This window comes from Mustela erminea, chromosome 10, assembly GCF_009829155.1.
Source record: "Mustela erminea isolate mMusErm1 chromosome 10, mMusErm1.Pri, whole genome shotgun sequence".
NCBI classification, from domain to species: domain Eukaryota; kingdom Metazoa; phylum Chordata; class Mammalia; order Carnivora; family Mustelidae; genus Mustela; species Mustela erminea.
This window is the reverse complement of record NC_045623.1, coordinates 30,487,811-30,508,772: the sequence shown is the minus strand read 5'-3', so window position 1 is coordinate 30,508,772 and position 20,962 is coordinate 30,487,811. Positions and strand designations below refer to the sequence as shown.

General features: G+C 45.2%; 1 protein-coding gene across 5 annotated transcripts in view; it reads right to left on the bottom strand.

Moving 5' to 3' along the window:
• Positions 1-20,962, bottom strand: part of BCAR3 (BCAR3 adaptor protein, NSP family member) — a 110,320-nt gene continuing 89,358 nt past the window's right edge. For all 5 annotated transcript variants that reach the window (XM_032361503.1, XM_032361502.1, XM_032361504.1 and 2 more), the window contains 5 exons: positions 16,687-16,802; positions 13,114-13,285; positions 10,288-10,399; positions 3,940-4,152; positions 1-622 (listed from right to left, as the gene is read on the bottom strand). In XM_032361503.1, the coding sequence (XP_032217394.1) occupies positions 444-622; positions 3,940-4,152; positions 10,288-10,399; positions 13,114-13,285; positions 16,687-16,802 (792 nt within the window). In that variant the 3' untranslated portion in view covers positions 1-443. The remainder of the gene's footprint in view (positions 623-3,939; positions 4,153-10,287; positions 10,400-13,113; positions 13,286-16,686; positions 16,803-20,962) is intronic.

Below are 20,962 nucleotides of genomic sequence, written 5' to 3'. Positions count from 1 at the left end.
TTATTTCACAAAAAGATATATTTTCATATGATTATTTACATTTTTCATATTTAAAGAATATCATACAACTGATACCTTCCATAATCTTTCATGCTTTTCAACTCTTTTCTATTTACACTTCTCTGACAAGGAATTTAAACTAAAATGGTCAAATACCTCAGAAAAAGAAGGCAACCAGCCAACATCGTCTTCTCTTAAATTTGCTGATCAACATTAGCAATAGTTACCTTCATAATAAATTATTTTCATTTTAAAATCAGTAGTAATTTTAAACAATTCATAAATAAGTGTGCTCTGTGTAATTTACATGTTTAATATCCTGTGGATACTAAAAGCTTGTATACTGTCAGATTTGCACATTATTACTTTATCAAATGATAAGCCTTCCCAAAGAAGAAACTGGAGAAGCTTCAAATAATATCCTAAGGTTCTCTGGAGAGTTATCAAAGCTCTGCCTGCTTTATAGGAGGTGGTTCCAATTTACGTGAGAGGGCAGTTAAAATCTGGTTGAATTTCTCATATCTCTCTGTCTGATTCACTTGTGCACCTTTGCTGCCCCATAGCAATCGCATTTGAAATTCAGTCTTGAAGATTTCACTCATTTCTTCATCTGGTTGAAAACCTAGGAAAACAGAACAGTTACTTCAGTTTTCAAAGGTAATGTCAGCAATAGACTGAAAATCTAGCTGCTTAAAGTCAGATCAAAATGAAATTCATCTTTTATCAGAACTTTAAAAATGCCCCCAAAGAAAAAACAGGCTCTGCTTTATACAAGGAAAGGGCAGAGCCCTGTCCTCAAGGACCTGAGCATCTTTGGAGAAGGAATACCAAGTAAACTCACTGAAACATGGTAGAATAAAATTCTTGTGCACAAGCCACTGTGGGGAGGAGTGTTCAAAGAACCTTGTTTTTACAGCTTTATTGATACATAATTTATATGTCATGAAGCACCTATTATAGCTGTAGTTTCATATACAATAGTAAGTCTATATAATTTATACATCCATCACCACCAGTTTTAGAACATTTCCATCCCCCTGGAAAACTACCTAGTACCTCTTTGCTTTGTGTTGCCTTTTCTAGGAACTTGATATAAATGGAATCATAAAATGCAGACTTTATGTCTGGTTTCTTTTACTAAGTACCATGTTTTTGAGACTATTCCATATTGTTGCAGGTTATCAGTTCATTCCTTTTTACTGCTGAATAGCATTTTTTTTTTTAAAGATTTTATTTATTTATTTTACAGAGATCACAAGTAGTCAGAGAGGCAGGCAGAGAGAGGGAGGGGAAAGCAGGATCCCTGCTGAGCAGAGAGCCCGATGCGGGGCTCGATCCCAGGACCCTGAGATCATGACCTGAGCTGAAGGCAGAGGCCCAACCACTGAGCCACCCAGGTGCCCCCTGAGTAACATTTGTTATATGGACATTCCACATTTTATCTATTCACCAACCGATGGACCAGTTGGTGAATGGATAAAATGTGGAATGTCCATATAACAAATGCTACTCAGCAATAAAAAGGAATGAATGGATGTATAACTTGTTTCTAGTTTCTGGCTGTTATGAATAATGTAAACATCTGTATATAAGTCTGTGTGGACATGTGTTTTCATTTCTCTAGGAGAGGAATTACAGGGTCATACAGTAAGTATGTTTATTTTAAAGAAACTGTCAAACTCTTCCCAAGTGGCTGTACCACTTTACATTCTCACCAGCTCCAGTTTCTTCATAAGCTGCCAAATCTTAGTATTATCATTTTTGGTTTTTTTTAAGTAGGCTCCACATCTAGTGTGGAGCCCAACATGGAGTCTGAACTCATGACCCTGAGATCAAGACACAAGTTGAAATGAAGAGTCAGACACTTAACAAACTAAGCCTCCAGGTGCCCCAGTATTATCATTCTTTTTAAATTGTAACCATTCTAGACAGTACGTGGTATTGTCTTATTGTGGTTTAAATTTACATTTCCCTGATGACTAATGCTTTAAACATCTTATAGTTATTTGTCATTTGCAGATGTTCTCTGGTATATCGTCAGCTCAAATCTTGTCTGTCTTCTCATTGAGTTATAGGAGTTCTTTATATAGTCTAGATATAAATCCTTTATTAGATAAACGTTTAGCAGATATTTTCTTCCAGTCTATGGCTCACCTTTTCACTTCCTTAATGGTGTCTTTTGAAGAGCAAAATTTAAAATTTTATCAAAATTTTTTCTTACGGTTCATGCTTTTTGTGTCTTAAAACAGCTTTGCTAATCCAAGGACACAATGAATTTCCTGTTATCTTACAGGAGCTTTACGCTTTAGCTCTAACATTTGGACCTATGATCCATTTTAGATTGATCAGTGTGTACATGGTTGAGGTAAGGGTCAGGATTCCTTTTTTCTTTTGCATTGCATATCCAATAGTTCCAGCACCATTTGTTGAAACACTAAAGCCAATGAATTACATTGGCACCTTTCTCAAAAATATATGGGTAGCCATATGTGTGGATCTATTTCGTGCCTCTCTTCTGTTACATAAGAGAAGATCTGTCTACTTAAAACCAAGGATACTCAGTCAACTATTTGAGAGGTAGAAACCTCCAGCCAGAGTCATACACATGTGGTTCTTATCCTTGGTTCCTGCTGGATATAATCTGCTCTGTCCTTAAATCTGTTTCTACCATCTAGATTTACAGGATCTTTGTGAAGAAAATAACAAAAGCCAGGGGAGACAAACCATGAGAGACTCTGGGAAGCAAACTGAGGGTTTCAGAGGGGAGGGGAATGGGGGGGTGGGTGAGCCTGGTGATAGGTATTAAGGAGGGCACATATTGCATGGAGCACTGGGTGTTATACGCAAACAGTGAATTATGGAACACTACATCAAAAGCTTGATGTACTCTATGGTGACTAACGTAAGAAAAAAAGACGACTTCTAGTCCATCCTTCCCTGTGATGCCAGAATATCTTTGACAGATAATACACGAGAGGCCAGACGATGATTTCCAATCATTCAGTTAACATGCTTTTGTGTTCCCTGCCTTGGCCTGGGTAGATGGTGAGCAAATCTCTGGTTTTATTGGGTTCATAGTTACTACCAGCGATGGAAACTTGCTGCATAAATCTGTAGCAGGATTAATTGAGAAATGCCATTAGATAACCTTAATTTGCTGTAGAGCAGCTTCAAGCCCTTTTCTCAAAACCCATCCCAATATATTGGCTTAGGCAACATCCAATGTAATATAGTTATTAGCTTTATGTAAGCAGGCACTTCAATATCTGGTGAATTCAATTAGGTGCTTTTATTTTCTGAATCCAACACTTGCCAACCCTAGAGAGCTTTCTGATTAAAAAACTGAAAGATGTATGTAGTTCTTAAAGCTACAGCAGATAGATTGTAAACCACCTAGTTCTGGAGCAACAGCTTTGTTTCAGGAAGAAATAAATGGGCCTTCCCACCTATATCCACCTCCTTCAGCCTAGTTGGTCATTCCTTAAGACACTTTTTCTCCAGGCTCTCTCAGCAGTGCCTTTGCCTGTGTTGGACCCTCTGACACTAAAAGCAGGGGGCCTCACTTCTCAATATAGGAAGAAATAGGAATGCAGGTAAATGAAGTCACATAGAATTCTTAACTCCTCATGTTGCCCACCTTCACATAGGTCCAATCAGAAGTACTAATGGTAGGCAAGCTGACCAATTCCTTCTTGACCCTTTTTCCCAGTTTATTCTAAGCCACTGATACAACAGAACACATGGGAAAGGAGAAACAGGATTCTCAAGTCACTCAGGGGGACTAAGAGGGAGTGATGATCAATCATAAGAAAGGGAATTCCATGCCTACTTAATTTTTCCTACTTTGTCTTTTCCTAACTGAGAGCACCCATGCTCTTTTGTTCCTTCATTCTAATTACTATGCAGAATGGAGAGCGGCTTACAGAAAACAGCTCTTACCTTCCAGGATCCTCTCGGCATTCATCCGGTAGCTGTCTGCAGTTTCTGTCATGAGCCGGGCTGTGGCCAAGTGGTTCAGCATAATCTCACAGCTTTCATCATTTTTTTCCCACATGTCAGTTCCTTCAAAAGTGACAGCCTGGCGCTCCATCAGGGTGACAAGAGGCATCAGTAATGGGACTGATATTTTGTTGGGGGGAACACACGTAGACTCTGAAAAATGGAATAAAGTTTTCCATTTTTTTTTTTTTTTAAGATTTTATTTATTTGACAGAGAGAGATCGCAAGTTGGCAAAGAGGCAGGCAGAGAGGGAGGGGGAAGCAGGAGCAGAGAGCCTGATGCGGGGCTTGTTCCCAGGACTCTGAGATCATGACCTGAGCCGAAGGCAGAGGCTTAACCCACTGAGCCACCCAGCCGCCCCTGTATTATTTTTTTTTTTTCCAAAGTTAAGGAAAGAGAGTTCTAATTCAAGATGGTGACATAGGAAGAGCCTGTGCTCACTTCACCTGGTGGACACCGAAACTGCAGCTAAATATGGAACTTCCTCTGAAAAAAACCCTAAAAATTGAGCAACTGCTACATATCAGGTAAACAAGGCCCACATCGAAGCAAGTAGGAGAGGCCAGGACCCAACCTGTCTATAAACCTCAATCCTGGCACAGTTGGGAGAGAATGCAAAACTTGGAGCTTTCTCCCTGAGGAGCAAAGGGTTTGAATCCCACATTGGACACCCCAACTATAAAACCTGCACCTAAGAGACGAGCCCCTAAAACAGCTAGCTTTGAAAATCAAGCCTGTTCTCGCCCACAAGACCCACAGGCTGTAACAAACTGAGAACAAGCTCTTTATTAAAGGGCTTGTGTGCTCAGACTCACCTGTACCAGGGCTCAGCATGGAGGCAGCAGACTGAAAAGAGCTCATTTGCTAAAGTTGAAGTGTTGGTCTGAGGGGCAGGCTAATATAGCACACATCTAGGGGCCTGGTGACTGGTAGGCAACATCTTCATGCTCTTTGCCTTATTCTAGCCAGGAGGTGCCATCATTTCTTTCTTTCTTTCTGCAGGCGACATCTATATGCTCTCCCCTCTGCTAAACTGCAGAGTGCCAGTATCTTCAGAGGGGAACTTTTACACACATTTGGTGCCTCAGTTTTTGTGGGTACTTCCCATGATACACCCCTGATCAACCTGGCTGTAAAGGCTAGCAAAACTGTGATCCTGTATCTCACAGAACTGTTAACAGTTGGAACCCCCAGGGCGCTGCATGGATAGCAGACTGAAACAACCCCAGTCTTTCTGTGGAAGAGGCCTATTTGCTTGTCCTGGAGCCTTAGCCTGAGACGCAGGCTTCACTTCTGGCACACGACCGGGGGCCTACAGAGATACTTGGAGGTAATGTAGGCTGGTGGGTGCCATCTTTGCACTCTACCTCTGCCTTGCCACTGCTTCCTGATACTGCCTAGAAGGGAGCTAGCTAATACACTTGTTTGAAGTCTTTTTTTTTTTTGGCAACTGCCACCCATGGGACAGCTCCACACCACCTGGCTCTGGTGGCCAGTGGGGACTTATACTTGCATTCTCACAGGACTATATATATTTGCATAATTTAAAAAACTGATGCTGGCCAAGACCCTTCCCTTTGGGACACTGACAAGTCTTGGCATGTCCTCAACTGCTGGGAGCCATTAAAAATAAAAGCCTGCTTAGACAATCACAAAGGTTAGAGAGATAACCAAGAACTAGATCAGGGCTTAATGATAAGGTTCATCTCCTACATGAGGCCACTTCTTCAAGCCTGGGAGAGGTAACTGTTTTATCTAACACACAGAAACCAACACAAAGAATCAAGCAAAGGGAAGAAACAGGAATATGATCCAAATGAAAGAATAAGGAGAAAAAAATCTCAGAAAAACCCTTAATGAAATGGCAATAGCTAATTTACCTGATGAGTTCAAAATAATGGTCATAAAGATGCTCACTGAATTTGGGAAAAGGATAAACACAGTGAAAACTTCTAAGAGACAGAAAATACAAGAGTATCAAATGGAAGTCACAGAGAAGAAAAGAACTGAACTTTCTGAAAATTACAGTAGAGAACTTCAACAGACTAGATGAACCAGAAGAATTAGTGAACTCAAAGGCAAGATAATGGAACTCATACAATCAGAGCAGCAAAAAAGAATGAGAAAAGTGAAGACAGTTTTCTTAATGATGTTTCTTCCATAAATCCCTTAAACTAACATTTGCATTATAGGGGTACTAGAAGAAAAGAGACTAAAAACCTTCCTAAGGAAGTAAGACATCCAGATCCAGGAAAGCCCAGAGTTACAAATAAGATCCGCACACCAAGTTATAATTAAAATAAAAGTTAAAGGAAAAAATCTTAAAAGCAGTAAGACAAAAAACAACTTGTAATGTATAGGGGAACCCCCATAAGACTATATCAGCAGGTTTTTTTGGCAGAAACTCTAGAGGCCTGAAGGGACTGGCACAATATATTCAAAGTGCTAAAAGAAAAAAACTTCCAAACAAGAATACTCTATCTGGCAAAGCTATCAGTCAGAATTGGAGGAAAAATAAAGAGTTTTCCAAACAAATAAAAGATAAAGGTGTTCATTACTACTAACCTAGTTGTATAAGAAATGTTAAAGGGACTGCTATAAGCTGAAAAGGGCATTACTTAGTAACAAAACGTAAAAATACAAATCTCACTGGTAAAAGTAAATAGACAGTAAAAGTAGATTAATCATTTATAAAGCTAGTATGAAGGTTAAAACACAAAAGTGGTAAACCTAACTACAACACAGATACAAAGAAGTAAAATGTGACATCAGAAACAAAATGTTGTGGGGAGGGAGTAAAAATGTACAGATTTAGAATGGATCCAAACTTAGTTGGTATCAGGTTCAATAATGGACTGTTATAAGTTGTTATATGTAAGCCTCATGGTAACCACATGCAAAAACCTACAGTAGATACACAAAAGATAAAGAAATCCATGCATAGCACTAAATAAAATCACTAAGCCACAAAGGAAGAGAATAAGAGAAAAAGAAATGAGCAGAGAGGAAGGATAAAATAGCTAGAAGACCATGAACAAATGGCAAAAAATACATACCTATCAATAATTAAATATAAATGGATTAAATGTTTTAATCAAGACATACAGCAACTGAATGGATTAAAAAGGACCCATCTTTATGCTTCCTACAAGAGACTAACTTCAGATGTAAGGATACACACAGACTGAAAGTGAAGAGATGGAAAAAGATAATCATGCAAGTGGAAACCAAAAGAAAGCTTGAGTAGCTATACTTAGACAAAACAGACTTTAAAACAAAGACTGTAATAAGAAACAAGCCAGCAAAAAAAAGCATTATATAAAGAGGTCAATTCAATAAGAGAATATAACATTTGTAAATATTTATGTACCCAACATAGGAGCACCTAAACAATACAATAATAACAGAAGACTTTAATACTCCACGTACTGGATAGATCATCCAGACAAAAAAATCAGTAAGAAAATACTGGCCTTAATAACCTGTTAGACCAGATGGACTTCACAAATATATACAGAGTATTCCATTCTAAAGCAGCAGCATACAGGGACACCTGGGTGGCTCAGTCAGTTAAGCATGTGCCTTTGGGTCAGGTCATGATCCCAGGGTCCTGGGATCAAGTCGGGCATCAGGCTCCCTGCTCAGTGGGGAGTCTGTTTCTTCTTCTCCCTAACTGCCCCTCCCCACTGCTTGTGTGCTCGCTCTCTCTCAAATAAAATCTTAAAAGAAAAATCATATGGATCAACTTAATAGATGCAGAAAAAGGATTTGACAAAATTTCAACATCCAGTTATGGTAACTCTCAACAGAGTAGGTATAGAAGGAACACACCTCTACATAATGAAGGTCATATCTGACAAACCCACAGCTAATACTCAAGGCTGAAAAGCTGAAAGCTTTTTTTCTAGGGTCAAGACAAGGATGCCCACTCTCACCACTTTTATCCAAATTGGAAAGAAGTAAAAATGTCACTATTTGTAGATGACATAATATACATAGAAAACAAAAACTCCACCAAAAACTGTTAGAACTAATACATGAATTCAGTCAAGTTGCACAATACAAAATTAATATACAAAAGTCTGCTGCATGTCTATACACCAACAACAAACTATCAGAAGGAGAAATTAAGAAAACAATCTCATTAACAGTTACATGAAAAAGAATAAAATACCTAAAAATAAATTTAACCAAGGAGGTGAAAGACCTATATACTGAAAACTATATGACACTGATGAAAGAAATTGAAGAAGACACAAACAAATGGAAAGATATTCTGTGTTCATGGTTTGGAAGAGTTAATAGTGTTAAAATGTCCATACTACATAAAGCAATCCACAGTCAATGCTATCCTTATAAAATTCTAATGGCATTTTTCACAGAAATAGAACAAACAATCCTAAAATATGGGGGAACCACAGAAGACCCATATAGGCAAAGACGTTTTGAGAAAGAACCAAGCTTGGAGGTATCATGCTCCTGGGTTTCAAACTAGATTCCAAAGCTATAGTAATCCAAACAGTATGGTATTAGCATAAAAATAGACACCTACATCAATGAAACAGAATTGAGGGCCCAAAAAGAAACCCATGTCTATTTATTTATGTCAAAGGAGCCAAGAACATACAATGGGGAAAGAACAGTCTCTTGAAGAAAGGGTACTGGGAAAACTGGAGCGCCATATGTAAAATAAAGAAAATGGGCACTACCCTACACCATACACAATTATCAAAATGGATTCAACACTTGAATGTGAGACCTGCAAGCACAGAACTCCTAGAAGAAAAGAGAGGCAGAAGCTCCCTGACATTCGTTTTGGTGATTTTTTTTTTTTTTCTGACAACAAAAGCAAAGACAGCAAAGCAAAAATCAATACATAGGACTACATCAAACTAAAAAGGTTCTACACAACAAAAAACCATCAACAAAATGTAAAGGCAAACTACTGCATGGGAGAAAATATTTGCAAATCATCTATTTGATAAGGGGTTTACACCCAAAATATATAAAAAACTCACACAAGTCAACAGGGGAAAAAAAGGGGGGGGGCAGAAGATCTGAATAGACATTTTGCCAGAGGAGATGCAGACAGTCAGTAGGTATATGGAAAAGTACTCAACATGACAGAAACGCAAATCAAAACCACAATGAGATATTGCCTCATATCTATTAGAATAGCTATAGCAAAAAGACAAGAAATAACGATATTGGAAACGATGTGGAGAAAAGAGAATACTTGTGCACTGTTGGCAGGCATGTAAGTTAGCACAGCCACTGCAGAAAACAGTATGGAGAGTCTTCAAAAGATTAAAAATGGAACTATCATATAACCTAGCGGTTCCACTTCTGGCTATTTATCTGAAGAAAAAAAAGTACTTTAAAAAATGTCTGCACTCCACATTTACTGCATTATTTACAATAGCCAAGATTATGGAAATGACCAAAGGGTCCACCAGCGGAGGAATGGATAATGTGGTATACTTACATATATATTTATAACTAACTACACACACACACACACACACAGAAATTTTATTCAGTCATAAAAATAAGAAACGAAATCCTGCTGTCTGACATGAATGGACCTTCAGGGCATTTTGCTAAGTGAAATATGTCACAGAAAAAGAGCAATACTATCTGATCTCACTTGTATGCAGAATCTTAAAAAAATAGAACCAAAAATGAAATCCCCTCAGTTCATGGATATAGAGAACAGATTGGTGGTTGCTTGAGGCTGGTGGTTGGAGGTGGACAAAATGGATGGAGAGGGTCAAAGGATACAAATTTCCAGGTACAAAGTGAGTAAGTTATGGGGAGGTAATGTACAGCGAAGTGACTACAGTTAATACAACACTGCATTGTTTGAATGTAACCAAGAGAGTGGATCTTAAGAGTTCTCGTCACAAGAAAGAGAAATTTGATAACTATATATGATGTGGGTATTATTTGGACTGTGATCATTTTGTAGTAAATACAAATACTGACTCATTACATTGTCTACTGACAACTAACATAATGTTGCATACATTACACCTCAGTTAAGAAAGGAAAGCACGGAGTGAGGTGACTAGTAGCCCAGGTCCTGTTTTAGCAACCGCAATTCTTCTAAAAATGACGTGCCCATCTGATAAAAGCCTCAATGATCCATCAACAATCCTACAGATACCTCAGATCTCATGAAATGTCCTGCTAAAGGCTCTGATCAAACCAGAGCAGAGCAGACCTAACGGTCCCACAGATACATGCCAGGCGGCCACCACTCCCACTCTAGCTGAGCCTGTACTCACCCCGGCCCTCATGCAGGATCTTGCTAAAAGGCTTCAGCTGTTTTTCATAGAGGATCGCTGTTTGGGTGTACTGGTGCCTCAGGGCAGTCCACGTTTTTTCTAACCTTGTGATCTGGAAGAGAGAAAGGTGTTATTTTGGAAGAGGCTCTTTTTAGAAACAAGTCAAAGCAGCTAAAAGCAGTGTATACAGAAAGGCTCATCCCCGCCCCTGCCCCTGTTCTGTGTTGTTCTAACAACCTGTCCCAGAGACAACTCATCAGTTTCTTGTATGTGTCCAGGTTTTTGTGTATACGCATATACAACTTTTAAAAGGCATATCACACTTCATACATTTTTCAGTTTTTTGCTTGGAAATCATTCAAGTATGTATAAAACAGCACAGAACAGCCTTATTTTGTTAAACTTCTGAATGATGTTCCAGTTTACGGATAAGCTGAAGTTTACCTAGTCTCCTATAGAGAAGAGTTTCACAAATTTTTTCCATTATGAAATTACCTTGTGAAGATTTTGCAAATGTGTGTGTATGTGTGTGAAAATATTGGGGGTATAAATTTCCAGAAATGGGACTACACGGTCAAAGAATACGTGTATTTTAAATGTTGATGGGAACTGCCAACTGTCCACAGAGGTTATACTGATGAAAGCATGTAGGAATGTCACGTACAGCATTTTCATTTCCTTGTAATAATGTCTGAGACGCACGGAAGATTGCCCAGACCACATGATGCCACTCTACTCGCTCCTTTTCATTCTGTTCTTTTAGAACAGTTTAGTCAATGCCAACATGTGCCACTGACTCTGACTGCCCCGAGACAGACAACCCCCACTCATACCATAAAACCAGCAAGCTGAAGTGTCTGAAGTTTTTTGTTTTTTGTTTTTTCCATAAAACAAGAAAGAGGAAGGGCACTAATATTGGGGGGAATGAACGCCAACTCTTTGTCAGGTATTTGAAGAATTTCATTTGATCTTCCAATGCCCTCTGAGGTAGTATTTTGGCCTTGTTTTATAGATGAGAAACCACCACCTCATCTATAGATGAGAATAGTTAGATTGCTCCAGGTTATTATAGCTGGTAAGTGACAGAGAAGAGATTCATTCCCTTGGCCTCTAAGAGCTGCATCTTCCCAGAGGAGGGGAGAAATGATCGGCACCAGCAAGTCTGCTGGGACAGAAAGGAAGTGACTTGTCTTCCTCTGCCCACCCCCCACCACATGCACCTCTCTCTTCTCCCTGTCCCTTCTCTTCCCTCCCTGAAGCATCTGCTTTCCCAAAGTAGCCCCGGTCTCTCATCTGGGTGCAATCTGCTGGATGCGCCTTCTTGAGACTAGAAGCTGAGAAGAGAAGGCACGTGAGCCCACAGTATAGGGTCATTTTTGGATGAGGACACCCAGGAGTGATATGAGTCCCCCCCTCAGCCTTCTCTGGGTCTGCCACCTCCCTCCCCGGCAGCGTCCTAGCACACTGTGGCGGGGGGGGCAAATGCCCTGGAGGACTGCACACCCTCACTGCTGAAAGGGTCCAGCAGGGCAGAGTCTGATGGTACTGGAGGCCAGGGAGCCCCCCCGCACAGGCCTATTAAGGCGCGCTGGGAGAAGCCCCTAACCATGGATGGCAAGCACACTCTCAGAGGAAGCTCTGGGCTGGAGGACTACACACAACTGAGCCTGATTTCGCAGCCTTCCAAAATTACATGCCATTCTGGGTGAGAAGAAATAAATACAATGCAAATGAATAACAGTGGAATGAAAAATTATAACCCCTGCTAGTAATAGGAGTCAGCATATTATGAAAATATAGTTGGATTTTCCTATTTCAAGTATGGATCCTATAAAATTCCAGGGCATCTAAGGAGTTTTTAAACTCTTAGGATAGTGTGGTTGGAACTGATTCCCCTCAAAATTTCCTGGTGAAGGCCCTAAGTTGTTCAGCTTGTCTTCAGGGTGACCTTGCTTTAATGCCAGGAAATGATGTTCCTAACATGCTCTGACTTACGGGACATGTGACTGTCCCGTCACAGTCGGACAGCAGCAGTGGCTTCTCCCTGTCAGTGAGTGCCCAGCAGGCTTTCAGGGACAGTCTGTAGTTAGCAAAGAGCCAAGCTAAATGACCAGCGGTTTTGGTGTTACCAGTTGCAGACTGGGTTTATAGGACTGGAGGGCCCCGAGGGTGAGATTACACACATCTAGGGCTTGTGGGACAGAACCAAAATGAGACCACGGATTCCAGGCAGTCAAGATGACAGAACAACTTTCCTCTCTCAGATCTACTGGACTTTAAACACAGCCTCTCAGGTTTGACACTCATCCTAAAAACAGCCCATCCAAGCAGATAAATGCAAGGTGCCTGACTTTAGAAACTCTAATTAGGGGCTTAAATGGCAAATGGGCTAGAAATCTGAATTTTTTAACAGAAGTCTGTTTTAGGTGACCTGAGCGACATAATTTTGAGACAAACCACTCTGGGGATTCTCAGAGATAAGCTCCCCAATTGTCTGGTGACACAGATGGAAGTCTCTTCTACGACACACATCAGCCAGACATATCTGCTGATTGGTTCTTAAGGAATACCGATTGTTCTTGAGGACGCCTCCTCCTCTGGAACACCAAAGAGAAAGTGCACACCGTCAACCAACAATCCAGTTTTTTAAAATGGAGCTGAAACACTTTTGACACTGCTTTCGGTTGCTCCTAATCAGAGCTGCTTTCACTAAGATTTAGCCTTTCGGGACAGCCTAAAAACATGGGTTTTTGCTAAGCCTGGGCTTGCAGACCGACTCTAAGTCCACACAGGAGTGCAGGGTGCACCGACCCAGGGGAGACTTACCTGTGGCATTTCCAGGGCTTTCATGATGGCCGAGAAGGAGTAGAGGTCCCCCATGGAGTCCTTCAGTTCCACCGCCACCTGGATGATCCTATTGAGGGTGGCTGCTCGGTCCTCCAGAGTGCCCGTGCAGCCCAGAATGTCCACTGCGATGCCGATTGCCATTGTGTTGTGTCTGGGAAGGAGGAGAGCAGGGGTCAGGCATTGGGCAGACAGGACTAGGAAGAAAGGACTGCAAACCAGCCAGGAAAAGGACTAGATTTATGCCGGTTGCTGTTTCGCCCTGTGAGGTGCTGGCAGCTCAGACACTCTGGATGCCGATTTCAACGGCGAGACCCCCTCCCCGAGGCTGACAGCAGCAGGGCTGGCCAGGCCTGGCCAGGCCTCCAAGGGTGCACTGTTTAGAGTCAGAAAGGGCAGCTGCCCAGGACAGGGCCACGTTCAGCCCAGCATCTGGGGCACGAGGAAACCCTTCTCGGGTGAAGCTGCTCAGAAGTACACAGAGCTCCTTGTACCTTCCACCATAAGAGGTCTGGGGAGACCCCCGGTAGCCTCACACGCTGGGGAATCCCATCCTCAGGGAAGCCCTGGGCCACCTCCCCTGGGCACCCTGGACCGGGAAAGGAGAAAAACAGAAAAATGAGAGAGTATGCTTGACCCAAAACAATGACACGGGTCTTGGCACTTCAGAAGGCATGAGGAACTCAGAATGGAGAGAGAGTGGCTCTGGTCAAGAGGCCGGAAGGTGAATGGAGATGCGGACAAAGACTGCACGGCTGACGGATGGGAATTTCCCTGTAAGTCCGAGCCTAATAAAAGAGAAAGCTTGTATCTGCCAACAATCCTCCCTTTTCTCACCCTATACTACCCGGGTCAAGCTCACAGACCCACAACAGGAAGTCTCCACAGGACAATGGGACTCATATGAATGGGGTCGCAGAGCAGTCTCCGCTGATGGCAGGCAGCACAGACTGCAATCCTTTCCCTCTCTCCCTCAACTGCGACCAGCGAGGTGACAGCACTGGGCCAGAATGGCCTCTGTTAAGTCTCCCTGAGGCCGTGGTACCAGTGCTGGAGGTGAAGCCCCCATCCACAGCAATGGTTACCAAAATACAACATGCCTTTGGCGCTCCAGGTTCACAGCCAAGGATGTCACTCCATGGCCATGCTCCTCTCTCTGCAGGCCCGTAGTGTCCAGCATGCTCTCAGTGCCTTGAGCCAACAGTGGCATGACTCATCAAGTGCCTAGTCCCACCACTATATCTAGTGATTATAAGTGATGAGCTCTGCTGTCTCCGAGTGTGTGTGTCTTGGGGCGTGGGGGGGCACTCACTCGTGGTAGGACCACAGGCTCTTACCTAACTGCTCCATTCCTCCATTTCTTCACTGTAAAAATGGGAGCAAGCGTTGTTGTGAGAAAGAGAGAAGGTGTGGGAATGTCAAAATCACTAGAGTTCCTGTCGCCAGGAGGCCCCTCGCCAATGGTAGTTGTGACCACAACTGGCTCCATGTGTACATCTCTCTCTGCATCCTCGTCCATTTTGTCAGTCTGTCTCTATCTGCCTTTTCTTCTTCTTCCTGAGGTCTTCATTCATGGATCCTAACATAAAGTATATTTTTATTACTTGCTGAATTTATTGAAGAGTTTTCTTATTTATTTGCAAAGTGTTAAGCTGAGCATGTCAGATGTTTCTCTTAACTAACAGTACACTGGCTTCCTGTGTTGCCTTCAGTGGATTTTTCTGTTCACTGTTTTTTCCTGTGTTTTAAACTGCCCTTAATTAAAGATAGGTTCTCTACTTTTTTAAGATCAGAGTAGTTCTATCCATTCATTCAACCAATGTGTGCCTATGACCTCCCATATCCACTGCGGCAGGACAAACTCAGCACGGCAGGTCTGAGGCAGATGCTCAGGTGGGCGGCAAGGACAGACACTGAACGTTATACATAGGCCATCTCCTCTCAGTAGGCCTGGAATGGGTGAGGTGGTGTGTTAAAAATAAAGGGTGGTCTGTATTTGATTCTCAAACACAAGAAGCTGCTGTCATCTGACCCTTTGAAATGGCTATCCCCTTGGCCTTTATGCAGTACACACACTGTAAGGAGGAAACCCCAGGCTCCAGCAGGCAGATCCCCCAGGTCAGCCCTGGCCAGGAAGCAGAGCAAGGAGAGAGGCCTCGGGGAACTGGCGGCAAGGAGACCGGCGAGAAGTCCAAAAACAGTCTGGAGGAGCCCCCAGCCTGCCGACCTCTGCCTAGACCCACGTTCACGTACAGTGACCCGGATAAAGTAAGGCCTGGGACCTGGGGGCTTGGCACTGACACACTTTGCATGAGGAATGGGGCCGCGTGATAGCAGGGCTCACCTCTCTTGAAACCGTGACCACAGGACCGGCAACAACAGAGGGCAAAACTAGAGGAGAAGCAGGCCCCTAGAACTTGGGGAGGGGAGAGGGCGCCTGCAGAGAGAGGCTAGAATCTCGGAAAGCCTGTAGGAAAAGGAGGCGCACTCACAATTCTCCAAAGCCATTCAACGATAAGAATGAACAAAGCCAAGGACCATGTCTTAAACTCCTGCCTCCCAGAGGCCTTTCATTCGGCATTCTGGATGTTTTCTCTCTGTGGCTGGGAACCAAAGCCACAGCGGTGTGGGGGCCGGCTCATCTGCTTTCTGGCCAGGGAACCTAGAAAGCAGCTGTGTGGATCCCCCAGGCCTGAAACGCACTGTTTACTTTCTAGGGGCTGACATCCTAGGACTGCACCATCTACCAGCCACATGTGGCTGTTTATACCAGAAATAGTGTGTCCCTCAGTTGCCACATTTCAGCCGACAGGACGGACTGGGTGGCACTAGTGACCTAGAATGTCGGGTGTCCATTACAACCCACGTTCGTATTGTGACAATTAGGAAACTGGCTGGAAAAATAGGACACTTAAGATAACAAGACAGTCTTGCCCAAATCAACGGTCTTTTCACGTGTGTCAACAAGTCCAACGTCTGCGGCAATACAAGAATCTAGTCTAGCACTTCTCTTAAAAACAGGCCTCGCTATTTCTGTCTTTTTTATTTCTAAACCTCCAACGCTGCAGCATGTGGGTTTCGCGGGCAGCCCGGGTTTTGGGGACACTGGGAGAAGGGGGCAGTGAGTCTTCAGAGGCTGGGGGCCCTGAGCGCTGCCATCCCCTGCCCATCCCCTGCCCACCGTCCAGACTCTGTTCTTCCCAATCTCTCCCACGAACTCCTTAGTCCTGGTGCGGTCTTGAACTCCGGAGGGACAGAGCAGCCACTGCCCAGGGAGGTGGAGCTGTGGGGGGCGAGATGTCCGCTTCACCCAGGCTGGCGACAGGGGTGACATCTGCTAGCGCGGACCAACGGTCTCTTCCGTCCTCCACCCCCTCCTGGAGCAGAGATAGGCACAGCTACTTTGTGCCTCTCCAGGAATTCTGTGGCTAAGGCTTCTGGGAGAAGGGAAAGGTTCCTGGCCGGGTTGGTGCTGGGCCCCCATCGGTTCCAAAAGCTGCTGTGCTGATGGGCCCAAAATGTGTGTGTGTGGGGGGGTGCGCCAGCACGGCTCACCTTTCAATGATGTCCAGGCGCAGCTGGTGGCCGTAAGGCAGGGTGATGAGCTCCAGGCCTGAGCTCACGCCCATGTTCTTCCTCATCTCTTCCGAGACTTCAAGTATCCTCGTGACCTGTTGAGAACACAAGCGGAGACGGACTGGATCAGGGAGCGAGCTCACCATGAACACGAACGTAGCATGTGAAAAGAAAGACACGAAACCGGGATGGTGTGATGTGCTTGCTGCGTTTCCTTTCAGGCAGCAGCCTCCCCACAGAGAGTTTCTAGACGAGATTAGAAGGATTCCAAGACACCACAGGAATCCAAAACCAGAGGGAAAAGCCCCTAGCACAGTCCGTAGAATCTGTAGATCTGATGTTTCTGGCCAACGGTGTCACTCTGCCAGCTCCTGGCCACCAGGGGCCGGGTCCCGCTGCCGGTGGCAGGGCTGCGAGCACACTGGGTGAGGAGTCCCTGTGGTGGGACAGTGACCAGGCCAAGGGCTTGCGCCTCTGCCACCAGGTCTGCTGTTTGTGTTCTCACTTCCCAGGAGGGCTGGCCACTGTTACCCTTAATTACATCTCTCCTGAGCTCAGTCAAGGCACCATATGTCTGGAAACTATTAGAAACACGCACAGCAATTTGAAACTCAAGGTCTCAAGCACACCCACTTCTCCCCCTAGGAGGCTTCCTTACAGAAAACCTTTGTCTGTCCCAGCCAGCTCCTGGTCTTGCCTCTAGTGTGTAATCACTGTCTACCGGCACCACGTATAAGCTGACCATTCGTATTTATCACACGTTGCCTCGAAACGTTACAGCCGAGTCTCTGCATCTTGACAATACCAGGCTAATGACACTTTGCAGCATCCTGATGTCTAATGACGCAACCACCAAGCATGGTGCTTCCGATCAAGTTTGGACACGTGGCAGGCACAGAACAATTCTTCTCCTCCTCCTGTTGGAATTGTCCTCGACTATAAAGATCCCAGGCTTCGGTCCCGATGTCTTCGTAACAGGCTACAAAAAACACCTGACGCTTGGCTGATATTAACAACCCTGATCCCTAACTTCTGTGGTTGAGCGAAGGAACCACTGTCAGCCCTGGGGAAGTGGAGCTGTGGGAATTAGCTATGCAGAGGCAGACTGGGGAACAGGGTGCCAGATTTCTACTATGCTCTCTGGGCCTCAGTGTCTCCTTCTCTGACGCAGCTGCTAGGTTCGCCTTTCTCAAGGACTTTGCAGAGGATCAAATGACTTTAAAGCCACTTGAAAATATGAGTTGTGAACCACTGGCATGTAGAAGAGGGAAGAATTGTGGCCAGATCTCTGGAAAGGGATTTACACCTTGAGCATGGTCAGGCAACCCAGATGTATCCCCCAGCCACCTGTGGTCACACACTTCACTTGCTTGTTTAGACAGCTACACCGTCAGAGCCTCCAAACCCAGCCTCCGAGTGGTGGGCATCCTCCAATTCACACATAGTCTGTGTAATGAGATTCAAATGGTTATCACTGATTCAGTTTTGTGCCCGAAGCACTACTAACCAGAATGATCCCTGCTCTGAAAGAATAGCCTCCAACTCGGTTTCCTTCAGTGTGAACATGCAACCCCCGCTCACTTTCCTGGGGGTTTGCCAGGATACAGTGACACCTGCTTGCCACAAGGCTGAGTGAGGACAAGGGGCTCCCGAGCTCCTGCTGCAGAACTTGGATCTGGTCCTCTGGGAAAATGCCCAGAGCCATGTAGCTCGGAGAGGAGGGATGGACGCTTCCAGAGGATCTACTATGAGAGGCACCTGGCATGCCACCTCAGCACTCCCGGACGGGGCGTTCCAGCCTCCCTCTGCTCTTCTGATCTCAGCTATCCTTGCTCTGCAGGATCTCCAGACTGCCTGAGGGAGCTGCTGCTGTGATCCACGGGGGTGCTGGCAGGGGCCTGCCCCTCCTCCCAGCTGCCAAGGGATCTTCTGAAAGACTGCCTGGCTCTGCCCACCATTTCTGCTGCCCTTAGCAAAGGACTCTGCTCTGCCCTATGCACTCACAGGCCTGTCCCCTCACTGAACTGCAAAGTGCCTTGAAGCAACAACCTGGAGTGAGCCCAGAAGTAGAGACTTAACACCCAAGGAAAGGCCTGCGAGTCCCTCCTCCTCCCCACTCCAGCCCCACCTTCACTGCCCACACAGTGAGTCCTCTGTAAACCCAACCCTTGACAGCGGAGTCTGCACACATCCGCCGCTTGCCACCCAGAAGACGCTTTTTGCATTCTTCCTCTAGTCAATTCCTATTCAGTCTTTATTTAGTTAGTTAGTTTTTTAAAATATTTTCTTTATTTATCTGACAGACAGAGATCACAAGTAGGCAGAGAGGCAGGCAGAGAGAGGGGAGGAAGCAGGCTCCCCGCCGAGCAGAGAGCCCGATGCGGGGCTTGATACCAGGACCCCGGGATCATGACCCGAGCTGAAGGCAGAGGCTTTAACCCACTGAGCCACCCAGGCGCCCCATCTATTCAGTCTTGAAAACTCATCTCGACGTCCCCTCCTTCCTCCATGTTTAAGACCGTGCTTCAGAGGCCCCACAGTTCCTGTGCCTTCCCCTGCAGAGCATTTCCCACCTGGGCTGTGGTCTGAGGTACCGTATCACTGTTGTCCCCCTGCTCACACCCCCCCCACCCCACAGCAGGTGCTCAAGCAAGGCTAAATACCCAACACTAGCCAACACCTAGCCTCATTCTGGCCGGACATGGTGTGTAGACGGGTCTACATAAGCTACTTCATTTAGTCGTAGTCCTCACAACCACCTGGGCAGCTGGTATGGTTCCCCTCCTTTTACAGGTGGGGACAGAAAGAGCCGGAAAGCTGAGAGCCTGAATGAGACTCAGGGATTTCATTCCCAGAGGCCAACTCTCACCTACGGGGCCCCACTTCTGGATACTGCAACAAATGGGTAGGAGACAGGCTGCACTCAGGGGGAGGCCAGGATAGTGCCCATCTGCAGGGTAAGAGGGGCTCAGTGGATGCCCCTCCCCCACCCAGCTCTGCCCAGGAGGGGCTGGACACTGCAAAACAGGCAGCCGTGAGGCACTCAGGGCCAGCCACTGTCATGATGGCCTTTGCAGGCATCAGCCCCAGGCTCTTCAGGGCGTGGGAACCAGTGCTTGGGATCCAAACACTGTCCAGTGTCTCTTCTCGGCTTCTGAGTGGCCCTATTGGGTGGTCCCTACATCTGGAGTGCATAACAACAGCCCATCTATGTCCCTCAGAGATGCTGTGTCTGCTTTGTTGGCAAAGCCCTAAAGTCAGTGGTTTCAGGAAGAGAAAAAGGAAATGGCAGTGGACTCCGGAGGGAGGCAGGAAGACTATTAACAGCCCTGCCCTTGAGACTGAAGGTGAGCAGAGTCCATCGGCTTTCTGCTCCTAGTCTCCACCTTACTGCCAGGGGGCTCTATGCAGCCCTTCCTCCAGGGGTGCCTAAATGCTAACAGGGCAGAGGGGCCCGACCAGAAGGACAAAATGCAAAGAAAGAAACCAAACAAGAAAAAGGGTAGGCTTCATGTTCCTTTAGTCAAGAACAGATCTGAACCCTAGATTCATGGCTGCCAAGATGGTGGGAACATTCTAGACCCTCCTGCCAAAGGACAGTGAGGCATTTCACCTCCTCCTAGACCCTCCTAGATCCTCCAAGTACTGTCTGAAGTCACAGGGAAGAAGGATTCATTTCCTCCTGGGAATTAGGCTGTTCTGTCAACCCTGATCCATGTTTCTATGAGGACCTCCCTCTGTGGAGAACTCAGGCAGGTTCACACCAGACTCCTGGCCTACTGGAGTCCTAGAGTCCAGGCCAGGAAAAAGAACAGGAGTCTTAAATCCTCTTACTGCCCGAACGGGTTTAGCCCGCTTTTAAGTGAGGTAAGCATTTAATATGACCTGTGAGCACTGACCAAGGACACCCAAACCACCACGTGAACAAAGCCTTGTTCTTCAGCCTGGTCCCTCTCCAGGTCTGTTCCCCAGGGCGCTCCCACCCCCGGGCCGGCCAACTAGGTACTGAGAGATCCCTCAGACCCACTTCCAGGTGCTGGGTTGTAGAGCTCAGAACAGCTAGCACCTGCTTCAAGTTCCTCAAGGCTGTTTTGGGAGGCCTTCGGTCCCCCCTGTGAGATCCACCAACTAGGGACTCCCCAGGGGGCTGCTCAGAGACTACACTTCCTGCCATGAGTCATTAGGAAAACTCAGTTCCTAAACAGGCCCTGAACTTTGAAGGTAACTGACTTCCTGAACGAATAAGGGCTTTAAA